Genomic DNA, 18,068 nt, shown 5'->3' with positions numbered 1-18,068 from the left:
TTCTATCATGCGCCTAAGAGACAAACGTTGCCCAGCCCCTGACGGACGGGGAGCATGGCTAAGCTTCCTTCCCGCCCCTACCTTGTGCGACGGCATAACTACTCCCGCCTGCCCGACACCACTTTAATATAGTAGCGAATTACAATGCCATCGTCTTGGCAAGGGACGGATCGGCGCGTCCACCACGGGCCGGCCCCCCCTCACTGCCCAATGAAGTGTGCTCACGCGAACGCTGAGGCTGAGGCTGAGAGGTGACCTTCTGGTACACGTTTTGTCTCAGAAGGCGCCGGCGTGCGTCACAGGAACGGAACGATGAAGAATGGACCCCAAATTCACAACCCTACGGTGCTTGCTAACTACCTTTGCTACCCAGCTGCACCTCTTTATTGGTGTGCTGTCTGAGGGGTTGTATGGATCACACACAACCCGCGCGCTTTCTACTGGGCAGTCTCGATGGGTATCCCTGCATCTGACCAGCATGCATGTACGTACGATCTTGGCCCCCGCAACTGTCTGTCCGTCTACACAATGGCACCACCAGAGTCCTGCTGTCTCGGCTCAGCAGCGACATCATACCGGCCATCAGACGAGACGAGAATGGCATGCGCCATGCTAGCTATGGGAGGTATAAAAACTACCTCGTGGCCGAGACGTCGCATGAAATCCACCGTCGCGTTGTCGTAGGCGGTCTCAAAAATGATGTGGTTTGGGGTCAGCTGGTCGTGGAGGCGTGGCTTGGCCAGGATCTCGGTCGCCGAGAGACCCTCGTCAACCGCGGCAATGATGTTTTGCGTCGTCGCCGTCGTGATGAAGCTGCCTCCCGCGGCCCCGGCAAGCATCAGCAGCGACCCGTCCGGACGCAGCACCATGGACGGCGACATGGATGAGAATGGCCGCTTCCCCGGAGCGATGAAATTCGCGCGTGATGGATAGCGACCAAAAGGTTTGGAGGCGTTTGGCCGTGAGAAATCTGCGCCGTCGTGGGTGAGTCGGCGTCGTCATCATGTCTCGGCTTCAGCTTGGCAACACGTACCATCCAGTTCGTTGTTGAGAATGATCCCGCTTTCTGGAACAATTATTCGGCTCCCGAACAAGAGATTGATAGAGGTTGTGGCAGAGATGGCGAGTCCAGATGAGTCTACACTAGCCATGTGCGACGTGCCTGGTCTACACAGTCCGTCCAAGTCAGCATATACATTGCAACACCATCAGGATGCTGAAAGACATCATCCAAGACGGAATAAGAACGACTTACGTGTCTATACTCTCTATTCCATCGGGATTATACTCGGACACGTTGTGCGTCTGCGTATCGAGTATACGACGACGAATGGCGTCAGCGGTCGATTGTTGTATCATGTAATCCTGGTATTCCTCCATGCCATCTACAAAATCCGGGTCGCCCAACCTTGTCCTCTTTACCCTCTCATTAGCGCTTTGACTTTTCAACTATCGCCGACAAAAACACTTACCAGACCATAGGCAAATCGCATGGCTTCGTCTAGGTAATGTGTACTCAAGTTCACATTCTGGGGCGTGAACAGATCATCATACGTGTTGAGAACTTTGAGAATATTCGCAATCACAATCCCACTGGATGGCGCAGTAGTGGTGATGACGCGATGGCCGCGGTACTCGATCTCAGAATGGTTACGAACAACCACCTTGTAGTCTCGCAGGTCATCCGTCGTCATGACCCCCCCAGCTGCCGCAGCCGTGTCAACAAACTGCCGCCCAAGAGGACCAGAATAAAAGACGTCCGGCCCGCCCGAGGCAATCTTCTCCAGCGCGCTCGCGTATCGCTTCCTCGTCATGGTATCCCCAAGACGGAGCCGGCGACCGTGGGGGGCAAAGTCCACGGCCCAGTCAGGGTCGGAGTGAAGAAAGTCTTCCCCGTATTCTTCAATCGCGTAGTTCATGTAGCGAAGAAGATCCCTGGTGACGGGGAAGCCGTCTCTTGCCAGTCGAACAGCAGGCCCCATGACGGTCGACCACGGCAGCGCGCCGTATTTTCTGGAAAGGTACTCCAACCCTCTCAGCTCCCCTGGCACGCCGCTGACGAGGCTGTGTGAGCCGTACTGTTTCTCGACTCGGGAAAAGGGGGGGGAGGTGCGGACAACCTGGAGACTTACCTCTTCAAGCCCGCATTGGCTGGACCATTATCTGCTGCCTGACTGAACTTGTCGACGGTGGCCAAGGCGGGCGCCGTCTCTCGAAAATCCAAAAACTCAAACGAACCGGTTTGATTCCGAACAAGCATGAAACCGCCACCGCCTATGCCGCTGTGATACATTGCTATGCGAAGAGCACATCAGTAGCCGTCATTGACTGGCATTTTTGTCTTGCCTCTGCTCATCGGTCATGAACTGGCAGCGCATCACTTACCGACCACCCCGACGCAGAAGCTGGTCGCTACCATCTGTCCTGAGCCATCAGTTACATCTCTGTACCGGTCGATTTCCTTTTCCATACCGCGTCAGCAGCGTTACCACCGATTTTCAACATGGCAGCTCCATGGCGGCTACAGAGCGCACTTGAGCTGACCACGGCACCGTGGCTTGCCGCGCCGCCAGGATGTGTACAACTCCGTGACGGGGGGAGGCTCCTGATCAACACCGCTAGAACAGCGACCGCAGCCAGAATCCTGCATACGCGGGTTTTCCAGCATGTAACCAAGGTCTGAGGTGCTTTGAGTCGTGGACACGACTGATTAGCGGTACCCTTGAAAGGGACGTGGTCACCATCTGTCTTCAGCATCGTTGCTTCGTTGAGAGCGAAAAGGAGGAGATTCCAGTGCAATAAATGGAGGCCAGCTTTATCTCAAGACTTCTGAGACGCGTTACGGGTGCCTCGATGGCAAATCAAATCCGCAGCTGGAAATGTCACCCACATTGACAGGACCACGTTGCCTACATACCCTGCATCCTGCATCCTGCAGGGGCTTGGAAGCCAGCCCAAGCCCAGCCACCCATGATATTATTGTATTTTGGGCACTACTTTTCTTTCTTGCTGCGATCGTTATTATTCGCACAGTTTGCATTGTGGTCTGAATTCACGCTATTTGGCGCGGCGCCAAATAGTGGTTGCGCCAAATGTGCGTGACGCCTGAGATAGTGAGGTATGGGATGCGTAACGCCATGGACACGTCGAGTGTTCAATGCACTAGAGCCCAATTTAATGCTTCTATGGCTTAGTTAGTATGCGGCACTCACTATCCACAGGACGGGGATCCTTTACAGTGGTCGTAACTCTAGAGCAAATGGATTCAGGCTGGAAGGACGTAGATAGAATGGTCGGGCATCCATCAGAGCCTACCTACTGTAACTCCAGGGTAGTAGAGGTTGTATTTGCCGTTACAGTGCTGTCACAAAAATTGCTTGATTAACTAACTGCCCTTTATTTCTACACCTGGTGAGGATCGACGTCTTCTCCCTGGCCTTCCATCCAGGGCAGACATGCATCCCAGAGAGCCTGGAATTCCCCATCGCCCATCGCCATGGTTTCTCTCCAGATGTCCATGTCTACCCGGTGACTCCAAGACAAAAACGTGACCAGGATAAAATCGGCATATCCAGGGGCATCTCCTTCCAAAAATGGTCCCTTCTTACCCTCCGTTCCCGCCAGCATCTTGATGAAAATCTCCAGCTCCGCCTTCATGGCGTCGATGGCACGCCTCGTCTCCTCCTCGCCCTTGACAGCGAGCTCCGGCAGGGGCTTCCCAAACCACTCGGCGCGCGTTCTGAAAAAGTACTCCTTGCTGCGATCGTCCAGGACCTGGTCGGACTTGGGCAGCAACACGAACAAGGCCTCCTTGGCGGCGCGCAGCATCAATTTCTCCGTGGCCAGGGCGAGCGCGTAGCTGGCCTCCCCAGAGGGAAACAGGGCCGGCTGTGGAACGAGCTTGTCGAGGTGGCACGCGATGGGCAGCGAGTCCATCTTGACACCCGCCGGGTTCGCGGTGATGGACTCTGGATGGCGGATGGCGGGCAGGGTGTACTGCACACGGCCCGTCGCGTGCGGTTTGACGGAGAAGCTTTGGAGAAGGGGAGCGATGTCGGGATATGAGATGAAGCTTTGCAAGTAAGGAATCTGTTTATAGTTCAAGACCATGCGGATCTTGAGCGTGTTGGAAGACCATGATCTCAAAGGCCCTAGGTGACTTTTGTTAGCTCGGATGTTACAACGTTCTCAAGTACAAGCCGCGAGAATGATTATATAAATTTTGCATAAAATTTAATACCTGAAAGGGTCGAATCGACGTCAAAGAAATGAACTGGCTTGGAGACACTCATTGTGGGCAGTTGATGATCAAGTGTTGGATGGGGTTAACTATGCTGTTTCGTGCCTTTGGTGATGGTGCATGACGGAACGGAGATAGGACGTGATATTTACCGAAAATTACCAAACAATTAAAACCGAGGGCACAAGGCTCCCGGCTTGCTACGGAGAGCCGTTCCGACGCGCCATCTTGCGGCAAATCAGTAAAACCAAGGCCGGGCTGCAGTGCAGTGGATTTATTATGCTGAGCTGACTTGCTTGCTGCTTTCCCCCATCACAAGCCGAGGAGACAAAGAAGAAAAAGAAAGACCAAGACAGCCAACAGAGATATTTCCTAGTTTGCAAATTACCCAATCTGAAACCGCCTGCAACCATTGACAACATGGCCACCCACACCACTACTACTACAAGCACATCCACTTCTCCCGTCGTGGCCGATGCCGACGATGCCACGATCAAGACTCTCCTGGCCAGCTTCCTGCACAATCCCGCGCTGCTGGAGAGCTTCCACGTGCCGCGGTTCAAGCTGCGCCTGGCCACCATCCGGGCCTGGGGCGTGCGCGAGGGCGACCACCTCCTGGACATTGGCTGCGGCCAGGGCGAGTCCTCCGTCGCCCTCGCCGCCCTCGTCGGCGACCGCGGCCACGTCACCGCCATCGACACGGCCTCCATGGACTACGGCCACCCCTTCACCATGCGCGCCGCCCACGACCACCTCCGCCAGTCCGCCCTCGGCCCGCGCGTGACCTTTCACCAGGCCGACGCGCAGTCCTTCTTCGCCGAGCAGCAGCAGACGGCGCCGCGGCTGGACGCGGCGGTGCTCTGCCAGAGCCTGTTCTACTTCCCCGGCGAGCACGAGGTGCGCGCGCTGTTCGCGACGCTGCGCGCGGCGGGCACGTCGCCGGTGTACGTGGCGGAGTGGTCGTACGTGCCGTCGCGCGAGGCGCAGACGGCGCACGCGCTGGCGGCGACGGCCCAGCGGCTGTTTTACCGGTACCGGTACCGGCCGGAGGCGGGGAGGGAGGACCCGCGCGAGCAGAACGTGCGCGGCGGCGTGGATAAGAGTGCGATACTGCGCGCGGCGGCGGCGGCGGGCTACGGGCTGGCGAGGGAGGCGCTGATCACGCCCGAGGAGGACATGCGCGAGGGCGAGTTTGAGGTCCGGTTCACGCTGGGCGAAGTGTTCAGGCAGCGCGTTGCGGAGGCGGAGCTGTCGGGGGAGCAGAGGGCGGAGATTGTGGCGGCGATCGAGAAGTTGGAGGCGGAGATGAAGAAAGAGCTGTACAAGGATGGCACGGGTATCATGTCCATGGATGTGTGGGCTGCCGTGTTTGAGCTGGACAAGTAGCGGCTTATTATTGGCATTACCAGGGAGGTAGATCTAGAGACATTGTCCGAGTCATGCGCCTGGCAGCGCTTATATATAGTTCTCGGATGCCTTTACACAAACATTGTCTGCATGCTCGGCTTCAGGCTCTGCATTATCGCTCTCCAATCACAGTCGGCCCCTCCCGTGTCTGAAATCTTCCAACACTCTTCGCTGAGCGCCTTGAGGCGCGTCGCCGCGGTCCAAGACTCGTCCGACGTGGCAGCCTCGGCCAACACGCTGGAAAAGGCCCTGCGGTGATGGCCCGTTGCCAGGCTCGCCGACACGCAAAAGGCCCAGGCCACGGATTTCAGCCCCTGGCGGTGGAACGAGCACCCTTGCCACAGCGGCACCGCCTTTTCCAGCGCCGCGTGTATCTCCGGCACCGCCGGGCGGTGTCCCGACGTGAGGGTGTGGATGTAGATGATGACGCCGTACGCGTACATCAGCGTCGGCACATCCTCCTCTCTCCTATTTGACTCGCGGTAAGAAAAGATTGCCAACGGCGGCGGCGCACCAGCCGCCAAACACGAATGAATGCTTACCGGATCTGGTCTTCAATCGTCGACAGGATGGCCTCGGCCTTGCCGACAAGATCTCTCATGCTCAACCTTTGCCTCGCCTCCTGCTCCTGCTTCCAAACGGCAGCGTCGACAGCGTCCATGAGAGTGACGAGGACCCACGACCGGAACCCGGCGACGTGAAAGAAGGCATCACCGAGCATCGCTGGAGATAGCATGCGATGGTAGACGCTGGCGGCTGCGGGCGCGGCCTGGTACGAAGAACAGTGTAATGTGTGTATTCGGATCAATGTGCAGATGAAAAACTCAACGGTCTTGCGCTCCATGCCGGACATGGGGATGTAACTGGTGATGGACTTGTTTGGTGAAAGCTCACCGATGTAGACAAGATCCTCGGAGAGCTTTGCGAGGGCATCCGAGGCCGCATCCAGATATGTCTGAGTCGCATTCAGATTCTCACCCAATGACTACCATCATGTTAGAGTCCTTCTTGGTCACAATATCGGTGCGTAGCAGAGGAGTGAGCGAGTCTTGCCTCAAGCATGGCCAGCTGAACGCTGCATATCACTGTTTCCCTTGTGTTCCAGGGCACCGATGGATGCCCCCCGCCGCAGCGTGCATCATCCAAGAGCTGACAGAACAGCTCCATCGCTTTATTCCTAAACCCGTCGTATTCTCGAAAATACCCGGTGCGCCTGCCGTCGTGCGGCGGCGTCCTGAGAAACTCCGAGTAAGCACTCGTGCTCAGCGCCGTGTAGAAGAAGGTCGGCGAGCGATGAAGCAGCCAAAGCAGCCAGGCCCTGTCCGCCATGGACCACGACTGCGCGCATGGATGGAGCTTGCCAAAGTCCTCCCCGAGGAACTGCATCATCAGCTCCATCTCGCGCTCCTGCAGCGCGTTGACGTGTGTCGTCGTCGACGAGAGGGCAAAGACTTGGTGCTGCAGCGCCGCCGCCGGGTAGTCGCCCTCCTCCTCCGGTCTGGAAGCGCTGTCTACCTCTACCTGGCTGTTCAGCGTAGTTGCGGCGGAGTCGAACAGGGGCGGTGGTGTTGTTGTCGAGGCGAAAAGGCCCTCCAGGCCGCCGTCCGCCCACAAACCCGACGGCGTGTGCAGGCCGGAGAGGCTGAGCTGCGGATCCAGCATGGCCGAAAAGTCATACGGCTCACCCTCCCCATCCTCCTCCTCGTCCTCCTCGTCCTCCTCCTCCCCCTGCTTCCGGGGCGACGAAGGCCGGAGCTCTGCCATCGCGACCGGGGAGGAGGCGACAAGGGCCAGCGAGGGAGACAGGCAGAGATGGTTCGCCGTCGCCTCTTCCTGCTGCTGCTGCTGCTGCTGCTGCTGCGCCTCGGGCGCGTCCTGCCGCCGCTCTTCGGCGGAGGCTGAAGGAAGCTCCGGGTGCTGCTGGGGCGCCGGCGGTGCGCGCCAGCGTGCCTGGTGGGAGCGCCGGCGGAGTTGGAGCCGGTCGACCTCCTCCTGCTCGCGCTCGCCACGGTCCTTCCAGGCCGGCCGGGGCCCGTACCCGTGACACACGACGGCACGGGCCGTGCAGTTGGAGCAGGGCACGCCGTCCTCGGGACACTTTTTGCGCCGCAGCCGGCAAGTCCAGCAGCCGGACTTGCTGCGTTGGCTCACCATGGCGCCAGAACAGGACCAAGAGATTTTTTTACAGAGTTTTCGAGGATGTTTTCATTATGAGTGAAAAGCCGACAGTGGTTGGCGCCATGTGGAATTGGGCGTCGGCCGGCGTCTTTCTACACGCCTACGTTTTTCTGATAACAATAACAACGTCTAGGCAATACTCACTCTTTGCAGTTACTGTCATGTCGTCGTTCATGTAGGTAAATCATCTCGCCGCAGAATTTCCCGAAGCTAGCCACTACCATTCCGTCTTTGTCCTGTGTCACAGCATGCATGGTAGCATCGGGCGTGGAACTGCTCGAGTTCAGTGCAGTATTAGCAGGTTGATTATAGGCTGAGTGCGGACGGGAACCAGCCGTCCTCTGCCGAACGCTACTAACAAACTATCCCCGCCCATATTATCGTTGCAGTTTACTATACCAACACGACTCGGCAGACTCGAAAGAGCTGGCTAATCTACCTAGCTTGCCGCGGCACCGAGTCGCAGATCCGTCCCGGCCGATTAGCCGTTGGAATGAGTGATGGAATTCAACTTTAAATCATGACGGAGACAACGGACCCAGTCTCGAAACTATATGGCTTGCTTCTTGCCAGGCTCTCAGTTGCACTTGGTGAGGAAAGAACCGGGCAACTGCATGTATGACATCTCTTAATTACAAGACATCACCAGGATGGCCTTTTGCGACCCTAGGAAAGCCGGGACTCCTCCTGCATTGCATGGCACAGCATAACTCGAGCTGAAATGCAGCCATCCCCGCCTTGACGTAGATAGGCGGACGCGGGGCAGAGCCCATCTCATACACCATCCACATGCATGCCAGCTGTATCTATTGATTACATTCAGTGACGATCTTATGGTACAACCCGGAGCGTCCTCTCTGTTGATCCTTTGTGGAGGAGCCCTTTGTGCGCCGCATGATTATGCGCAGGAGACTCAGCGCCATCCGGTGGGCTGCTCCGAGACCTGCCTTCATTCAATAGACTGCTCAAACACCTGCCTTTATTGCTTGCTGTGATCCGATTTTATCGTGACGAACATGTGATGCAAAGCGTTGCGCAGAAGGTTCTGTTTTTAGCCGAGAGAAAACCATCCGTGTTAGACAACCAAGTATCTGGCCGGATCATCGGGTGTAGTTTGTGTGACTGGTGCGGGAGGACCCTTGGCGTTCGTTGTAGTAATACCACAGCTTCAGGAGACCAACCTACAGTAACCCAAGTATTTTTTCTTAGGCGCAGCTTCCCGAACCCTTTTGGCGCAAGTCGTCTCTCTGCCCAAGCAGTGAAAGCCCAGTGGTCTCTGCGGATTGTCGCTGCGCCCCCGAGATGCCGAGACTGTAGACTGTAACTGGAAGCCGTGACAGACTCATCACCTATTGTTCTGAAGGCAGCGTTTTCTAAGCCATGTTCCAAGATGATGGGATTATTCTTCATTTTTGCGGTAGCCGTGCTTTTACTTGTTGTCTACAGGCGATGGCTGCACCCCCTTTCCCGCTTCCCAGGGCCGTTTATCGCATCCGTATCTTGTCTGTACCAGACCTACTGGAGCTTCCAGCCTGATATGCCAATCAACTTTGCGAGGCTCCATGAGAAATACGGTACTTTTAATTTCCAGCTGAACCCGTCCAAATTCTTGCTACTTTGAGATGGCTGTGTATTGACTCAGAGACTTGCTGTTGCAGGACCGATTGTCCGATATAGCCCCAACGGCCTCATCTTCAACGACCACGAGCTCCTCGCCGTGGTATATGGCCGACGGGCAGATAAATCCGACTTTTTCGCTGCAAACTTTGATAGAGAGGCGACATTCAACTGCAAAAACTACCAAGACCACGTAGCGAGAAAAAAAGCCATTGCGACAGCGGTCAGCGAGCCTGCCATTCCTTTGTGACGCGTCGTGCAAAAAAAAGTGTCAGGAAGCAACAAATGTACTAACTCTGTCTCGCTTACCAGTATTCGGATCCAAATCTCCGTCTGCTCGAACCGAGCTTGAATCAGCTCCTGAAGCGCTGGCTGGAGAGGCTGCAAGAGGGCACGGCTCAAGAGGGAAGCGTGGACCTCTACGAGCGCGTAGGGTAAGGACAGAACCTGTTCCGCCGATAGACAACACCCAAATGGCTTATTGACTGAATAACTGACTGACTGGCCGGCTTGGAAGTTGGCTGGCAAGTGATGCGGTGACTCTCTTGATCACTGGCAAGGCGCTCGGGTTCATCGAGTCCGCGTCGGACGTACGAAACCTGCTCTACTGCAAGGACAACACGTTCCACTGGATCAAGTTCCTCGCCATCACGGAGACGCTGTCATGGTATGTGCGCAACACGTGGATAGGAAGGAGCTTCGTCATGGCTCGTCCGACCGACACGACGGGTGTCGGCCCGTTCATGAGGGAAAGAGATTGCATCATGGCGTCGGCGATAGGTGAGACTGGAGACTTGAAAAGGGAAGCCTGGGTAGAGGGAAGCCTCTTGAGCTCCCTTCTGCTTGCTCACTTTGCCGGCGACGGCATGTCGCTCGAGGAAATCCGCGCCGAGGTCCTCTTTGCTCTGTACGTCGCCCGAGCGTCCCCGGGTCATCTTCACTTAGCTTGGCAGGATGTTCGCCCCAATGCTAACTACCGAACTCTGCGATGCAGGCTCGCCGGGTCGTCCGTCACTCCCCTCAACCTCTGGACCATCGTCTACCTCATCGCTACGCAAGCCACAGTCCGGGACAAGCTCAGTCTCGAGCTGGAGCGGGCGGAGCTGTCCGGCGCGATCCCGTCCAAGGCCCACGTCGTCTCTAGCGAGCAGGCCCAGAACCTCGCCTACCTGCGCGCCTGCATCCGGGAGGCGTTGCGCTTCGCCCCGACCGTCTCGCAGCTCCCGCGGCTGGCCCCCCGGGACACGGGGCTGGAGCTACACGGCGAGCACGTGCCCCCCGGCTACTCCGTCTCGACGAGCCCATGGGTGCTTGGGCGCAGCGAGAGGCTGTACGGCCCGGACGCGCACGTGTACCGACCGGAGCGCTGGCTGGAGGCCGCGGAGGAGCAGCTGCGGTACTGGGACAGGAACAGCTTTCACTTTGGCTACGGTGGCAGGAAGTGCGCGGCGAGACGGTTTGCGCTGGCTCAGCTGCACAAGAGCGTCGCAGAGGTAAGAAGCGAATGGCGATGTGAGCGCAGATAGATGGGTAGGCGAGCTGCTGACAACCAATGTCCTGGACAGATCTTTCGACGGTTCGACGTGGAAGCAGTTGGGGCGGGGGCCGGAACAGGCACGGGGAGACCCTCAACTAGGCAATTCCGTTTCGTCTTGAAGACGGATCATATTCAAACATCCGAAAAGTAGTGATGGCATCTGTATCCTTCTGAATGCAGTTATTTATCATTTTTTTTTTAAAAAAAATTGAGTCCTTGGCATGGCTTTTGTCCTAGAGGAGCTGTGCTTGCCACGCCGTCAGCGCATCTTGCAACTCCTGACTACGCTATGCTGGTAGCTCTATCTACACACATACTGTACATACAGGGACTAAGGTAGACTGCAGATGTCATTCATGTGAGCTTCCGGGTACAAACTCGTTCCACGGCCGCTAATTGATCGCCGGTTGTAGCGCACTGGCGCAGAGCATCGCCGAGTACCAGAGGCGCATATGGCCATGCGCCAAGGGCAAAACAATGCGAGGTTCCCTCAGCAGCTCTCATCATTCTGGCGCCGCGCTTCCTTGATAGCACTTCTGTTATTCAAGACAACGTGACTTGACACTTGCAGATTCATCTTTCAATACATATAGCGGAGCTTCATACCTGCGTCAGGACACGGACAGTCTGATCACAGTCAGTTCACACTACAACTGCTAACACTTGAGAAAAAAGCAAGAGTCACAATGAAGTTTTCCCTCATCACCGTCCTTGCCGCTGGCGTCGCCGTCGCCGCACCCACTGTATGTTGACCTATCATCTCTTGACGACCGCATCCGGGCTAATTCAACGGAATAAAGGGCACTGTGGAGGACTATGCCATCGGAGTTGATGCCATTGAGGATTACGCTATCGGCGTCGATGCCAAGCGTGCTACAGTTGAAGACTATGCCATCGGTGTTGATAACAAGAGACGTGCTACGGTTGAAGACTATGCCATCGGCGTTGATAATAAGCGACGTGGCACTGTCGAAGACTACGCGATCGGTGTCGACAAGAAGCGTGCGACGGTTGAGGACTACGCCATTGGAGTCGACAAACGGGGTGGTGCGGTTGAAGACTATGCCATCGGAGTCGACACTGTTGAGGATTATGCCATCGGAGTCGACAACAAGCGTTCTACTGTTGAAGACTACGCTATCGCAGTTGATACCGTCGAGGACTATGCCATTGGCGTCGACAACAAGCGTTCTACTGTTGAAGACTACGCAATCGCGGTTGACACGGTTGAAGACTATGCAATTGGAGTCGACAACAAGCGACGTGCCACGGTTGAAGACTATGCTATTGCTGTCGACACTGTCGAGGACTATGCTATCGGCGTTGATAATAAGCGACGCAGCACTGTCGAGGACTATGCCATCGGCGTCGACAACTAAGATGGTACTGTTCAAGATACGCCCAAGGCAATCGAGGCAATGGCGCCAGAACAACCGAGAGCACGCAAAAACGGAACGGCGCTCGTAAATGAAGTCGATAGTTTACCCTTTGACAAGCAATAAATTATCTACTCTTGATGTTGCTCTATACAATGCCGTGATTGTGCCTTGACACAAGCCAATGATTGCGCTCACAGTTTTGCGGTATTGCTTATGGTGAGGTGTAAGTGGACGTTTAAGTGGACAGGCTGTGCGACTACGCACAGTACAGAAGGCTCCTACGATGTCAACAAATCCCGACAAGTGTCACTATCAAGATTCCAGGGTTGATCTCGACTGGTATTTTGTAAAGATAAATAAAGCAAAAATGCAGTGGCAAGTATAGTCAACCGTAGAGCAACAAATATGGCAAATGATACGGTAAAATACACAGAAAAAGTATAGTAGAGAATATGGCAAAAACACAGTAAAATATAAAGTAAAAATATAAAGATAATTAATGAATCCCATGTGTCGTCTTCAGCCTGTTGTCCTCTACCCAGTGCGAAATGGCATCAAAGTTACGACACTTATGCTCAAACCCCCACCCCGTACTTCCGTTGTCCCTCGGAGGCGCTGGAAGCCACTCGAGCGTGGTATCGCCAAAACACATGATGGTCTGCCGGAGATAGTCAAAGCAGTGCAGCAAATGAGCCGGGCTGACCTGGTCGGTGCGGCCCTCAAGAGCGCTGTAGTATCCCTCCCGAGTCATGTACTGCACGGAGATCGAGACACGTCGATTAGTCGGGACGTCGCGACGATTTTGTTTGGGGGAGACGCGCTTACCAGACAGTGTAGCTGGTGGAAGACGGATACCATGGCCTTTTGCTCCGACACGGACTGGTCAAGACCGGGCTGGTCTGGGATGGCCGTGTGATTTTTGACGACGACGAATCCGCGGCCGACTAGAGGAAAAATTTTGGTGGCTGTTAAAAGACAAGGCACACAAAGCAGAGAAGCAGGGAAGGATGAACAACACATACCCGGCATCAACTCGTTCCATGCAGCCTCTGACTCATTATTAAGACCCTCTCCGTACAAGGGCTTGAGCTCAAAGAGCGACGTGGTCTCGACTGCGGGAAACTCATGAGCAGGGTGATTTAAGCGGATGCGGTGGGCTGGGCTTGACTTACTCTCAGGTGGCATCCATGAAAACTGCTGGGCAGGCCTGCGCGGCACATATTGCTTGAGCAAGGCAACAAGCAGCAGCAGGTTCGTCAAGGCCAGTAAAGCGCTGACGAACCACGGCGCGTTGAAGCTGAGGAATCGGCCAATGCGGTCCCGTCCTTTGCCAGAACATAGTCTCGGCGCAGCAGCAAAGTCCTGGGCACGTTCCGGCGAAAGCGAGGCCCGGGGCGAGTCCGAGCCGGAGCTACCGTCGACGATGCTGTACTTTTGCTTTGGATACATTGTAGTCGAGGGCAGCAGTGTGTGTGGGCGTGTTGCGTTCTCTGGCTGGACTGACTTGTGCAAAACTGCCAAACACAACCAGGTTGTCGTTAGTTTCGAGGAACACTACGTCGGTCACAGAGTCCCTGGCTGGGATACTCGAAATAACCGTATAACCCTCCTTCACATGAGGAGAAGCGCAACAGCAATCTGCGGCCTGCCGTCTGCAGCCTGCAGCATCGGTCTCAGGAATGGCGCCAAAATTGGCCGAGCAGCTATGCACGCCCATGCAAAGCCCATCTTTGGCGCCGCGACACGCCTATGTACGTCGGAGATGGGGGGATTTTTTTCCGAGTTATTCATCTGCTTGTCTTTGTTATCCCGTGCGCGGGATAATAACGTGTCGTGGCGCTGCCAAGGACTCCCGGCTTGGCGATTCGCCAAAAACTCCCTCCTTCCGGCTTGGCAATTCGCACACTGTTTGGAATGAGATGAGATCAAGATAGAGTACAAGTCGGGTGTACAAGATTGCGAGGCAAGTCAGATTCTCTGTGCTTACCTTACATGAGGATATTCACTACCCATCTCAGTGTTGCCTGCAAAGGAGAGCCGGCGATTTATGTGGGAGAAGGATCATGCGCAAAATAAAGGCAGTAACTAGTACATGGACTAAAGCAAAAAAGAAAAAAAAATTGTAAACAGAATTTCCGATTCAATCGCGACATCCTGGCTAATTTATTAAGATGGTGCAATGGCCAAATAAACTGTAGACACAAGTGAGCAGACCATTCGATTCAATCGCGACATACAACTGCTGCTCTCCCCCCCTCTCACAATCTCACAATCCAGCCTGATTGTTCACCAGTCTGTTCTTCTCCGCCCATGATCGCAGCGCCTCAAAGTCCTTGCACATGTGCACCGCCCCCGTCCCGTCCGTCGCTGTAGTGTTCGTGTTCGGGTCCTGCCCTTCCAGCGCGGTGTCGCCGCAGCAGAGCAGGGATTGCCGCAAATATCGGAAGCAGTGATTTATGTGGCGGTGCGAGCTCTGGTCCTGTTCCTGTCCGCCATCATCGGGTTCCTCCGAGCGACCAGGGTGTGCGTGTCCATGAGCCTCGGGAGAGCCGCCGCTCAGCGCATTGTATCGGTCCATGATTTGATACTTGAGGGAGACGGTTAGAATGAGAACGCTTCATGCCGCTGCATTGTTAGGGGACGTACCAAGCAGTGGAGCTGGTGGAAGACTGCCATGGAATAGACGTCGTGACCTAGAAAAGAAATCGGGTCTGGCAGCTGATATGTTTCAGAGTTGTTGACGCCGATGAACCCATTTCCCTCTAGATAACAGATAAGCATTTTTAATCGTCAGATGAGGGTATTGGGTCAACTGACTTGGCATGTATGATAACCAGTTATCATGCGTCTCGTTTCTTGAGCGCTCGGACATGTCCTTGACAGTCGCAAGTTTGTCTTCTCGGAATAATACAGGTATTGTAGAGACTGCAATCATCAGAACCCCGAGTACTCCTTTCACCTTGTTTTTCGTAAACTTACAGCGCGGGACGAGGTTGTTGAGCTCGCTCAGTAGCGGTCCTTGGGAGCAGTTATTGCCCTCGCCCCAGCGGACGAGGATCGTTTCCAGCACGATCAGCTCCAGGCTTCCAACCAAGACACCCACAGTCACCAGCGCAGCCTTGCGTATGCTCCATGATCGCCGTCTTCGATCCTGCGGTCGCTCGTGGTGTTGAATAAGAGACTCACTCGAGGCTCGAGCGGAACGCTCCTTGTCAAACGAGAGTGACATTTTGCCAGCGAATTTTTTTGGAAAAATACTATTCAAATGCCAAGGTGGTGTTACTAGAGAATTTGGACTTATATCAAGGAAGAGTATGGAAAAATGCATTGTTGGGGTGGTTTAGGGTGATCGCTTCGTGACCCTACGTTACGTAGTGGTGGCGGTCGCGCCAAAACAAGCCCTCTCAGGGCCAAAAAAAAAAAAAAACAGAAGCCCTCTGGGTGGCGTGATGATCACGGAGAGCCGGTGTGTGCCAGCCTAGGTTATCCCTTTGACTGCCGTGAAGGAGAAAGCAGATATTTTGCAGGGTTTCAGCCCAATCACGTCGCTTTAAGCATAACCGGTACTTTGTGATAGTAGGCAAACGGGCCATCCACTCGGGTACTGCGACACAGGGAAATACCAGCGGTAACTTCCGATCGCGGCGTCCTTGATAAGCCTCTTTGAGTAGACCTGGGGTCCTTTCATCTGTTCATTACGGGTCCCATGCCCTGTTGGCTCCTTTTTACAACAAAGAGACCGGCGAGTTGCGGACAAGACACAGTGCATTCTTTGTTATCAGACTCTTTGTAGTAACTAGAGGTTAGCGTATCAGAGCCACATGGAGAGCGCAAGGCTACAAAGCTGTTCAATATAGCAATACGAAGAAACTACAATGCCAACCAGCCAATCAGATACCAAGGTCAATTTTTAGATAGGGTAAGCCGTGAGTTAAACAAGAGATGATGAAAATTTAAACTACTAAAGAAGAGGTGGTCAGCCACTTTAAATCCCTAGGCTCCCACAAGCGGGCGCCACTGAAAAAGGCCTAACTGAATAAAAACCTGAATAGAGACGTGTGCGCCAGAACATCTGTGATGGATGATGGAGGGAATTAATTATATTGGTCAAGTTATCAACACATACGTATGACGTAGGATCCGCGACAAGCCTCTCTCTCCAATCGCTATTGCTGCGTCTAGTCTCGCGCCAGCTTTGAACCAACTCGCGCCTCCCTTCCTACCTACCCTAAACCCATGCGCTCCCTGCAGCCATACTCACCAACCAAGAGAGCCGCTTCAATAGAGCACAGACAGACAACCTTTTTCTACTTCCTTCAGGCAAGCTCTACAAGCCTCGAGCGCCGATAATGGGGTTGGAAACTTTCAAGGAGTGGTTGAGAGGATACAAGGCGCACTACACACCTATTGCTACCACCACCGACAATGGGGAGCAAAGTACAAGCAGATCGTAAGCCCATCTCGAGCTCCCCATTTCTGTCCCGGCTCTAGCATTTACGCGGTTTTAAAAGCCCGGCTTGGCGGCTCGTCTGGGCGACGCTTCCCGGACTGATCCTCGCCGGTACCTTCTGCTTGGTCTTGGCGGTCACCTTGACGACGTTGTCGCGTCCGTTGTCGTCATCATCGTCGGCCTGTCAGAACCCAGTCATCCGCCAGGAATGGCGCGCCTTGACGCGGGCGGAGAGACTCGAGTTCATCCGTGCCGTGAATGCGCTCGCAGAGGTTCCTTCGCGGTGGCGGGAAAACGGCACCGTGTACGATGACTTTGCCGTTCTGCACGGAGCGATCGGATCATGGGGTGAGTCGGACCCTTCCCGCTCCCATGCGGCTGCCCCCTCGTGTCGCACCGAGACTTACGACGCCGCTGATGAAATCTCGGCTCCAGCTCACCGTTCGGCGTCCTTTCTCCCGTGGCACCGGTACACGCTCATCCTCTTTGAGGACGCCCTCCGCGAGCACGCCGGCTTCGCAGGCCACGTCCCGTGAGCACACACCTAGAACTCGCCAGCAGAAATCGCAAACGTTGGCGCTGACTCCCTCCAAGTTACTGGGACTGGTCTCTCGACTGGATGGATCTCGCCAACTCGTCCATCTGGAGCACCGACGACGGCTTCGGCGGCGACGGCGACGCGCGCGGACCAGTGGTGGTCGGGGACGGACGCTGCGTCGTTGACGGGCCCTTTGCACATCTCCTCCCGATCCTGTACAACCACACCTTTGCGCGGCACTGCCTGTCGCGCGGGTTCCACGACGGCGCGACCATGGGCCGCCTGTCCGGCGAGGCGTACAGGCCGGAGAAGATGGGCGAGATCCTGCGGGAGCCCACCTACCACGGGTTCAGGCGGCAGCTGGAGATTTACCTCCACGGCGCGCTGCATCAGGGGGTCAACGGAGACTTTAAAGCCATGACGGCTGCAAACGGTCAGTATCCTTGGTATCATCCCGTCGGTCCGAGTCGCTCACGCTGTGGCATAGATCCTCTCTTTTATGTGCACCACGCACAGCTGGATCGGACGTGGTGGCGCTGGCAGCAAATGTACCCCCGCACACGACTGCTCGAGTACGAGGGGAGGCACATGTTCAATTCTACCGGGAACGCAACGCTGAATGACGAGTTGCTGTATGGGAGCTTTGCCGCCAGTATACCCGTGGCCAAGGTCATGGATACCGAAGGGGGCTTCCTCTGCTACAAGTACTGAGATGCGCGTAG

At 55.4% G+C, this 18,068-nt stretch overlaps 9 protein-coding genes across 9 annotated transcripts; 4 read left to right on the top strand and 5 right to left on the bottom strand.

Moving 5' to 3' along the window:
• Positions 1-521: 521 nt before the first annotated feature.
• ISF_01658 (gamma-glutamyltranspeptidase) lies at positions 522-2,505 on the bottom strand (the record flags this gene model as incomplete). The annotated part of the gene is made up of 7 exons (XM_018845265.1): positions 522-970; positions 1,034-1,167; positions 1,256-1,416; positions 1,473-2,064; positions 2,133-2,295; positions 2,386-2,419; positions 2,473-2,505. The coding sequence occupies 7 exons, from the start codon at positions 2,503-2,505 to the stop codon at positions 522-524; spliced, it is 1,566 nt and encodes a 521-aa protein (XP_018708031.1).
• An 897-nt stretch (positions 2,506-3,402) lies between these two features.
• Positions 3,403-4,292, bottom strand: ISF_01657 (Glutathione S-transferase, protein; the record flags this gene model as incomplete). The annotated part of the gene is made up of 2 exons (XM_018845264.1): positions 3,403-4,151; positions 4,241-4,292. The coding sequence occupies 2 exons, from the start codon at positions 4,290-4,292 to the stop codon at positions 3,403-3,405; spliced, it is 801 nt and encodes a 266-aa protein (XP_018708030.1).
• Positions 4,293-4,660: 368 nt separating this feature from the next.
• On the top strand, positions 4,661-5,626 carry ISF_01656 (hypothetical protein; the record flags this gene model as incomplete). Its single annotated transcript, XM_018845263.1, has 1 exon — positions 4,661-5,626. One exon carries the CDS (start codon positions 4,661-4,663, stop codon positions 5,624-5,626), a length of 966 nt encoding a protein of 321 aa, XP_018708029.1.
• A 92-nt stretch (positions 5,627-5,718) lies between these two features.
• Positions 5,719-7,801, bottom strand: ISF_01655 (Zn(2)-C6 fungal-type DNA-binding domain protein; the record flags this gene model as incomplete). The annotated part of the gene is made up of 4 exons (XM_018845262.1): positions 5,719-6,115; positions 6,190-6,632; positions 6,852-7,294; positions 7,333-7,801. The coding sequence occupies 4 exons, from the start codon at positions 7,799-7,801 to the stop codon at positions 5,719-5,721; spliced, it is 1,752 nt and encodes a 583-aa protein (XP_018708028.1).
• A 1,561-nt stretch (positions 7,802-9,362) lies between these two features.
• Positions 9,363-10,968, top strand: ISF_01654 (Cytochrome P450; the record flags this gene model as incomplete). Its single annotated transcript, XM_018845261.1, has 5 exons — positions 9,363-9,399; positions 9,484-9,665; positions 9,755-9,876; positions 9,960-10,349; positions 10,437-10,968. 5 exons carry the CDS (start codon positions 9,363-9,365, stop codon positions 10,966-10,968), a joined length of 1,263 nt encoding a protein of 420 aa, XP_018708027.1.
• A 697-nt stretch (positions 10,969-11,665) lies between these two features.
• Positions 11,666-12,358, top strand: ISF_01653 (hypothetical protein; the record flags this gene model as incomplete). Its single annotated transcript, XM_018845260.1, has 2 exons — positions 11,666-11,722; positions 11,780-12,358. The coding sequence occupies 2 exons, from the start codon at positions 11,666-11,668 to the stop codon at positions 12,356-12,358; spliced, it is 636 nt and encodes a 211-aa protein (XP_018708026.1).
• A 496-nt stretch (positions 12,359-12,854) lies between these two features.
• Positions 12,855-13,807, bottom strand: ISF_01652 (hypothetical protein; the record flags this gene model as incomplete). The annotated part of the gene is made up of 4 exons (XM_018845259.1): positions 12,855-13,112; positions 13,184-13,302; positions 13,381-13,470; positions 13,531-13,807. 4 exons carry the CDS (start codon positions 13,805-13,807, stop codon positions 12,855-12,857), a joined length of 744 nt encoding a protein of 247 aa, XP_018708025.1.
• An 817-nt stretch (positions 13,808-14,624) lies between these two features.
• Positions 14,625-15,587, bottom strand: ISF_01651 (hypothetical protein; the record flags this gene model as incomplete). Its single annotated transcript, XM_018845258.1, has 4 exons — positions 14,625-14,945; positions 15,005-15,120; positions 15,176-15,283; positions 15,338-15,587. The coding sequence occupies 4 exons, from the start codon at positions 15,585-15,587 to the stop codon at positions 14,625-14,627; spliced, it is 795 nt and encodes a 264-aa protein (XP_018708024.1).
• A 1,120-nt stretch (positions 15,588-16,707) lies between these two features.
• Positions 16,708-18,057, top strand: ISF_01650 (putative domain, di-copper centre; the record flags this gene model as incomplete). Its single annotated transcript, XM_018845257.1, has 3 exons — positions 16,708-16,808; positions 16,870-17,340; positions 17,403-18,057. The coding sequence occupies 3 exons, from the start codon at positions 16,708-16,710 to the stop codon at positions 18,055-18,057; spliced, it is 1,227 nt and encodes a 408-aa protein (XP_018708023.1).
• Between the last annotated feature and the right edge of the window lie 11 nt (positions 18,058-18,068).

Source organism: Cordyceps fumosorosea (assembly GCF_001636725.1).
Source record: "Cordyceps fumosorosea ARSEF 2679 chromosome Unknown scaffold_2, whole genome shotgun sequence".
In the NCBI taxonomy this organism is placed as follows: Eukaryota; Fungi; Ascomycota; class Sordariomycetes; order Hypocreales; family Cordycipitaceae; genus Cordyceps; species Cordyceps fumosorosea.
This window is presented reverse-complemented; position numbering and strand designations above follow the sequence as displayed.